Raw genomic sequence first — 8,524 nt, 5'->3', positions numbered from 1 at the left:
TGGGCGGGACCTCGGGTCACTTAATTTTTTCTTTTATTTCCCTCAATCTCAAGTATAGAAAATTGAGTTTGAATTATTCGTTTGTCAATTCATAGCATGTCGCCCCGGTCGTGAAATCACTCACTCCAAGGTCCCTCTTGTTTTATTTTGGTACTTCCTCCTTTGTCCCTTAGCCTCACTGCCATCCCCCGGTGTCCTTGGCAGGCACCCGGTGTGTTGAGCATCTGTGTTCCAATATGCCCGTCCCCTGCAGGCAGCGTTTTGATTGACGCAATCCGTTGGGCCACACGTAGCTCCTTCTGGTTTTTGCGGTTCCACTCCGAATGTGGTGGTGACATCTATGTGACCTCAGCGGCGGCATAGAGAGGTCCATCCATTTCCTCTATCTCAGTTTACCTGGTGGTCACACCAGGGGGGGACACTCAGGCTTCTCTGATCCCTACTGTTGTCAGCTGCACCGAGATGAACACCCTTGTCCACGTCCCTGTTGGACCCCGGGAGAATTTCTCTCAGGGGCCCAGAAGGAAGACGCCTGCACCCTAAAGCAGAAGTAGGCTGGATTCTGACGACCGAATCCTCTAGAACAGCTGTGTTGCTCGACACTGTTTCTCTCCAGTAATAAACAGCAAACCTGTTCCCCGCTCCCCACTGTTGGGGAACTGTCTGCCAGGTCCACAGACCTGCAGCAGAGGGGCTCGAAAGCAGACATTTATTTCTCAGTTCCAGAGACTAGAAGGCCAAGTTCAAGGTGCTGGCAGGGTTGATTTGGGTGCAGCCTCCCTTGAGGGTGTGCAGATGGTTACCACCTTCATGTCTCCTGGCTCAGCCTTCAGAGCAGGGCGTCTCTCCCTCTGCTTATAAGATCCCCAGTCTAGCCCATGAGGGTCGACCTTACGACCTCACTGAACTTTATTTACATCCTGAAAAGTCCCATCTCCAAATATTGTCAAGCTGGAGGGGAGGAGACGGGTTTCAGGGCACAGTGCCCTCTGGCTAACACCTGCGGGTCTGGTGAGTGAGGCGATTGTTTCAACTTGGCTTTATTGACGAGTGGGAAGTTTGAGCATCGTAGCATGATTCTGGCAACTGTCTTGACTTTTTTGAATTCCCCGTTCTTATCTTTTTATCCTTTTTTCTATTTTATTTCCTGCTCTTTTCCTTAATCCTCTTTGATTTTGAGATGTTAATATCCTCTTGCCATTATTCCCTTATCAGACTTAGCCATTGTTGATACAGTAATCCCTCAGTGCCCCGGGTATAGTTTCAGGACCAGACTCTGCAGGTAGCACCATCTGCAGACACTCCAGTCCTCTATGTAAAGCAGAACCCATCCACAGCCCCCTCCTGTGGGCTGCCAATCATCTCTCAATTACTTATAAAACCTAGTACAATGTCAACTAGATATCATAAATAGTTTTGAGTACACAGGCAGTTGTAAACAGTTGCAGTTACTATGTAAGTAGCTGTTATTATTTAGGAAGTAACCACAAGAAAAATTAGTTGAAAACAGACACATTTTTTTTCAAATATTTTCATTCCACAGCTGAGAGTGGATCTGAGAATGTGAAACCAGTGGATAGAGGATTGGCTGTATTTCTCCTCAACAGCCATCAATAAACTCTGTTTCCTGAACAGGAACATTTCCAAACTCATCAGTGTCTCATCTTATGGTTTGTGTTTGAACAGTCTTAGGACCTTCCACTGTTCCAGTCATATTCTACTCTTGGGTTCTCTTCTCTCTCTCTCTCTCTCTCTCTCTCTCGATTGGGCACTTAACCACTTAGCCACATCCCCAGCCACCCCCATTTTGTTTTGAGACAGGGTCTCACTGAGTTTCTTAGGGCCTCAGTAAGTTGCTGAGGCTGGCCTCCAACTTTCAATCCTCCTGCCTCAGCCTCCTGAGCTGCTGAGATTATAGGTTTATGCCACCATGCCCAGCTCTATTGGGTTTTTCTATAGCTTTATAGTCTTACCTTTTGGATTAGGGATGCTAACCCATCCGGACACTCTGTGCATCTGTTGTGAGGTAGATAACCAGCTCCTTTTTGTACCTAGAGTGAGACAGCACTCCCCACCCATCTCTTAAAGACCAAATCCCTAATGTGAGGGTTCCCTTCCGAGTCCTCTATGCTGTTTCTGTGCATTCATCTCTATACCAATAACATAAGTCTTCAAGCACTGCTGGTTTAGCTGATAGAACTTTATTCTTCCAAATGAGCACATTGAGTTCCTGTAAAACTGTTTATCTGGAAATTTGATTGGAGTTACATTTAATTTTTTGGTTAACTTAGAATTAAATGTTGCCACACAAGAATCCTGACTACTCAATCACAAATTTAGCATATCATTTAATTTTTTTAAATTTTACTTTATATTTCATCCTAGAATTTTAAAGTCCTGTAAATGTCTTGAGCATGAGTTGATCAATTGGTTCCTAGAGAATGTGCAGTTTTTCTTGACACATTAAATGCTAATTTTCTATTTTCTAGTTGTTGCTGGTAAAGATGAGGGGGAAACTGATGAGTTTTGAAAATTAACTTGACCTACAAAAGCCTTGTTGACCTTTTATAGTTCTAACAGCTTGTCTTATTTTTTTCGGTTAGTTTCTCTAGAAGATTCTGTCATCAGCAGTGACCATTTTATCTGTTTTTACATGGTCCCTTATTTTTCCTATGCCTTTTTCTTATCTTGAGTTGTAGCCAGGGCCCTCTATAGGAAAGGGAATGTATCTATAATTCTCCACTCTGCAAGATATTTTCTGCAGGTTTTTGGAATAAAAATTTGGGGGTGGGGGTACCAGGGATTGAACTCAGGGGCAGTCAACGACTGAGCCTCCCCAGCCCTATTTTGTATTTTATTTAGAGACAGGGTCTCACTGAGGTGCTTAGCGCTTTGCTGTTACTAAGGCTGGCTTTGAACTCCTGCCTCAGCCTCCTAAGCCGCTGGGATTGCAGGTGGGCACCATCGCGCCCGGCTGGAATAAAATTTTTATTGCATTAAGACAGTTTCTTAAATTCCTAATTTTTGTTTAAATATTTATTTTTTAGTTGTAGTTGGACACAATACCTTTATTTCACTTATTTATTTTTATGTGGTGCTGAGGATCGAACCCAGGATATCGCACGTGCAAGGCGAGCGCTCTACCACTGAGCCACAACCCCAGCCTTAAATTCCTAGTTTTATGAATTTTTCTTAATCATGTCAGTCTTGATATTTAACAAATGTCTTTCTGCATCTGATAGTTAATCAGTTTTCCCTCTAACCTATTAAATGATAAATTACATTAATCAATTTTCTGCTGCTGAATCATCCCAGCCATTCTGAAATAAATTACAAAGTACAGTTAGATTTTATTGCCTAATAGGATTTTTAGGATTTTAGCAAAATTTTCTTTTTTTCTTTTTCTTTAGAGTAGAAATCCATTTATTAAAATGTTTGACTGACATATGTATTTGTACACAGTTATAGGGAATAGTACAATAATGCAATATATGTATATAAAGTGTAATGATAAAATCAGGGTAATAAACACTTCCCATCTCCTTAATCATTTATAACTTCTATATCTTGGGAATCTTCATACTTTTTTTAGTATTTTGAAATATAGATTGCTGTAACCCATATTTATCTTACTAGGCTATAGAAAGCCAGAATTAATTCCTCCTACCCGTGTTCTGATGCTCCCTGTTTAACTTCTTCCCCTCCTCATCCGTCTCCTTCCCAGTCTTTAATTAGGATTTAAGTGCATTTTTCATATGTAAAACTATTTTGCAATTTTTTCTTTCTACTGTCCTTGAGGCTAGACAAGTTATACTAGCCTCGTTGAATGAATTTGGTGTCTTTCTCTTTTTAAAAATTTCTGTCTTTATTTCAACGGAAAAAAAAATTGTCTGAACTCTTCCATACAACCATGTGGGCAAGAAGCTTTTGTGAAATGAGAAATTCAACCATTGTTTCTATTCCTTCAGAAATTCCTTGCCAGAAAAAAACAGAAATTCCTTGCTGTGTGCGATGGCACACGCCTGTAATCCCAGAAGCTCAGGAGGCCGAGGCAGGAGGATGGCGAGTTCAAAGCCAGGCTCCGTAATTTAGTGAGCAACTTAGTGAAACCCTGTCTCAAAAAAAAAAAAAAAAACAGATGGGCCAGGGATGTGGCTCAGTGGGTAGATGCCCCTGGGTTCAATCCCTGATACAAAAAAAAAAAAAAAAAAATCTTAGGGTTTCTTGGATTATGGATGCTCTCCATTTCCCCTCATCAAAACTGGGCATTTTACAACTTGCCATAAAGGTCTCTGTTTCTCTTAGGCCATCAAATATACTGGTGTGTGTTTGTGGGTCCGGGCGTCCTCATCTGTACAATGGGTGTGGTTAGAATGCTGGTGTGCAAGGCTGTTCTTGAGGCTTGAGGAGAGTGTGTGCAACGTGCTTCTCCAGCGTGAACGCTTGGCTCACTGTCCTCACCTTCCAGGGTCCCTGTCAGGGACGTAGCTGGGAACAGCAGAAAATGCAGCTCAACCTGGCGTAAACAGTGAAAAAAAAAAGAAAGTTATTTCACAAAACTCAAGTTCAGGTGGTAAGAGCTCCGGGCTCGGCTGGACCAGCGGCCCAGAGCTTCCGTCTGGTTGGATCCTGCCCCCTCCTCAGCTCTGCGACGTGTGGTCTCATCCCCAGGCTGGTTCCCAGCGTGGTAGAAAATGGTGGCCAGTGGCCATGGGAGCCGTGGGCTGCTCGCTCCTCTCCAACAGGAGAAGGAGAACGGACCCCTCCTCCTGAACGGGGGCCGTGAGACCTCATGTGAGTCTGGGTCACATGCCAGTTTGAACCTAAGGGTGAGTGTCACGCGATGATGACTCAGATAATCAATATCTGGATCAGAAATTGGAGAGTGTGTCCGAATCGAATCAGGACTGAGATGGAAGGACAGGATGGATGGATGGACGGTCGGATAAGTGGGAGGAGGGGGGATGAACAGGATGCTAGGTAGGTTAGAAGGTGGATGGATGGATCGGGAGGGAAGGAAAGAAGGAAGGAAGGAAGGGAAGGAGGGGAGGAGGGAGGGGAGGAGGGAGACTGGGTTGACAGCCATTGGCCATCAACAAGCACTGCTGAGAGGGGCAGGCTTCCCTACAGCTGCACTCTCCTTGAAACTCTTTGTTAGTGTGTCTCTCTGACTGGACAGAAAACTGGTTTGTGTCCGTGGTGCCCAGCTCAGGGCCCCACACCCAGGAGATGCTCAGTGAATACTTGCTGGGCCAGGGGCCGGTGAGGGTCTCTGTCCTCCTCACCAAGACCCTGGGAGGCCGGGGTTTTTCCTTCATTTATCACACAGACAAGCAAACCAAGACAGGGAAGTGACAGAGCCAGGATTTGAACCCAGATCTGTGACAGAGGGGTCCTGGAAGGACCCCTGGAGCTGGCCCTGGAGGAGGGAGTAGGGACAGCTGCTGCTCTGTGGTGACCCAGGGTTCTCTCAGTGGGACCCAGTGGTGGGTGCAGCCTGTGGGTGATGGGCGTGTCCTGCGGTGAGCTCCCGCTGTCACCCTGAAAGTCTCCCCTGCATGGCCCACACCCGCTGGACCCCCGCAGCGTCTGACTTTGGGTCTCACCTCAATCTTGAAAAGCATAACTTCACAGATAGGGAATGTGGGTGGCCTGGACCAGCCACTCAGAGGAAGAGGCCACCCCAGCCTGCGGCCCAGGCCTCCTGTCCCCCCGGCCCCACTCTCTTCCACAGCACGGTGCAATGTCACTGGTCCTTGTCCTTTTCCAGTTATTGCCCAGGGCCTCATGAATCACAACGCAGAGGACCGAATCCAGAACATCCACCTCTTGGACAGTCTGAACGTCTCGGGGAGGATGGCCCCCGGGATGGTGGGCTGGCTGCTCGGCGGCATGAACATCCAGCAGCAGCACGAGATCAGGTGAGGCCTGAGGCCCCCGCGGCCTTGGGACTCGTTATGGAGCTCGGAGTCAGAGGGCAGACGGGAGGACGTGGTGGCAGGCCTGTGAGAGGGACAGAAGAGAAGACAGCAGGCCAAAGCCCAGGACCAGGACAGATGGGGACCCAATGCAAGGGACTGTTTGGGGAGGTGGCAGAGCAGGGTGACTCACAATGATAGCTCGGGGTTAAAGTGTCTGCATTGAAATCCTGGCTCTGTCACCAACCTTGGGGAAGTTGCCTGGCCCTTCTGGACCCATCTACAAAACGGGGACCCAGGGCCAGCCTGGGCGACCACCTGGGCTGTCCAAGGAGGTCAGGTCTAGGTCAGGCCTTTGAGCCCCCCCTCCACTGCTTGACAGCTGTGTGGTTCTGGGCAAAGCTGTTGCCTGCTCTGAGCTTCAGCCTTGAATCAGTAAAATGGGAACCATAATTGTCCCTGCCCCAGGATACGTTGGGAGCTTCTGCAAAGCATGCGTTTCACTGCTCTGGCGCACGCGGCTGATACACAGTCCTTAGTCGCTAAAGTTCACCTTGCAGAACTGGACCTGTCCGCTCACACCCATAGGCAACCCCCCTCTCCCCCAGCCCAAGAAGCGGGCTCCGCCTTTCCCACATCTCAGGGCTGCTCACCAGCAATACCACTGGGCAGTTGGCTCTGCCCTCCAGCCCCTTCCCTCGGACTTACTCTCTCCATTTTAATGGGCACCAGCAGTTACCAGCAGGGCTTCCGTATGGTACAGGTGGCCACGATCCCCTCCCTTCATTCATTCCTTTAACTGATGCTATACTGGTTCACTGGGCAGCTACTACATCCGGGGACTTGGGCCAAGTTCTGGGAAAGCAGCTACAGAACAGATGTGTGGTCACCGCTGTTTGGGGTCTTGCATCCTTGTTAGTGACACAGGCTACTGAATGTAAATCACTAATGTCAGGTAGACAGTCATGTTATGAAGATGCATAGAGCAGGGCGAGAGGCACTCGAGGGAACGGACCCAGGAGACTGTTCTGAAGCCCTTGAGCAGAAACCTGAATGGAGAGAAGGGGAGCTGGGGACATGGGGACGGACGTGGCAGAGCAGGCAGTAGCCGCAGAGGCCATGAGGTAGAAAGAGACGGGGGTGCTCGAGGAGTGTCCTGTGTGGGTGGAGGAGAGGAGGCTGTGGGGCTGGGAGGGCCAGGCCCCGCAGGTCTTGGGGTCCGAGGTGGAGTTCGAACTTTGTTCCAAGAGCAGCGAGAAGCCCTTGGTTAGTGGGGAGCATGAGGCCCCCTTCAACTCCTCGTGGAGAACAGTCCTCAGAGAGGCCAAGATGGTGGAGGGGAGCCCAGGGAGGAACAGAAGCCACTTCAGGAGGAGGTGAACTAACCTCGTGAGAGCAACACGAGTAGCCAAACTCAGGACATATTTTGCGAAAACAGCCAACATGATTAGGGTGGGTGGAATGTGGGGCGAGGGGTGGAGGACAGTGAGAGTTCGGGCTCCCAGGCAGAGTGGTGGGGCCATCTTCCAAGAGGGCAGGCATCGTCCGAGAACAGAACCAGGGTCTTGCACTGCAGCTGTGCCCGGGGTCGCCCCAACCTAACCCGTACGGGGCTGCTCAGGGCGCCCTGGGAACAGGGCCCCCGCACCCGGCTCCGGCCTCAGAGCGTCTATGACAGGAGCTGACTCCGAACCCGGGCAGATAGGACAGGGCTCTGCCTGTTCTGGGGCCTCACCCTCGAGGATCTTGCTCTTGACCGGTGCAGCATCAACATCACCAACGTTCAGCTGGACTGTGGTGGGATCCAGATACATTTCCATAAAGAGTGGTTCTCAGCAAACATCTCGCTTGAATTCGACATCGATTTGAGACTGTGAGTCCTCCAGAATGGCACCTGCCAGGTGCCGGTCCTCCTCACTGGGGACCTGGGAGCTGGGAGGAGAGGGAATGGGCGGCCTAGGAAATCCAGATGGTTCTGACGTGAATTCCAATCCAGCTTCTGAACACACTTACTGTGTGACTTTGGGCGAGTCACCCCATCACTCTGAGCCTTAGTTTTTTTCCACTGAAATGATAATCGTTATCAGTGGAGGCAGGTCATCTGCTCATTTAAACCGATGTGAGTTCACCACCGGGTTGGTGAATGAGAGGGGAAGGCCGCTTGGTTGCCACCTCTTCCTCCCTCGCCATCCTCCCGTAACATCCACTGCCCCCGGGGAAAGGGAGGCCCAAGCTAAGTGGGAAAGGGTTTTAAAATGGAGATGAACTTTTGCAACTTTGAATTGCAAAGGCTCCTACCTGGTCTGCTCAGGGGAGTCACTGGGGCTAGGAACGTAGCTCCCTGGGGAAGCCGTGTCCAGCGTGCTGAGGCCCTGGGTGTGTCCCCAGCACCAACACTAGGGGCAGAAGCCACTGGCTAAGAGCCAATTTCCTCTTGATTGCTGGCCCCAGGATTTAACTGGGGTTTGGTGGAAGGACTGGGGGGGGGGGACAGGGGAAGCGCTGGCGGTGGACAGTGCCCGTCTCCCCCAAAGAGAGCACCTGTGGGCTGCTCCAGCTCCCCCGACACCCTCGCCCTGTCTCCTGCTCCCTCTCCCCTGCCCCCT

General features: G+C 49.6%; 1 protein-coding gene across 1 annotated transcript in view; it reads left to right on the top strand.

Annotated features, from left to right (window-relative positions):
- Bpifa3 (BPI fold containing family A member 3) overlaps positions 1 to 8,524 on the top strand; it is an 11,753-nt gene that overhangs the window by 694 nt on the left and 2,535 nt on the right. The window contains exons 2-3 of the mRNA XM_015483755.1: positions 5,771 to 5,921; positions 7,684 to 7,791. Of these exons, the coding sequence (XP_015339241.1) occupies positions 5,771 to 5,921; positions 7,684 to 7,791 (259 nt within the window). The remainder of the gene's footprint in view (positions 1 to 5,770; positions 5,922 to 7,683; positions 7,792 to 8,524) is intronic.

This window comes from Marmota marmota, unplaced genomic scaffold, assembly GCF_001458135.2.
Source record: "Marmota marmota marmota unplaced genomic scaffold, marMar, whole genome shotgun sequence".
Taxonomy (NCBI): Eukaryota; Metazoa; Chordata; class Mammalia; order Rodentia; family Sciuridae; genus Marmota; species Marmota marmota.
The sequence above is the reverse complement of the archived record's forward strand: the minus strand, read 5'-3'. Positions and strand labels throughout refer to the sequence as shown.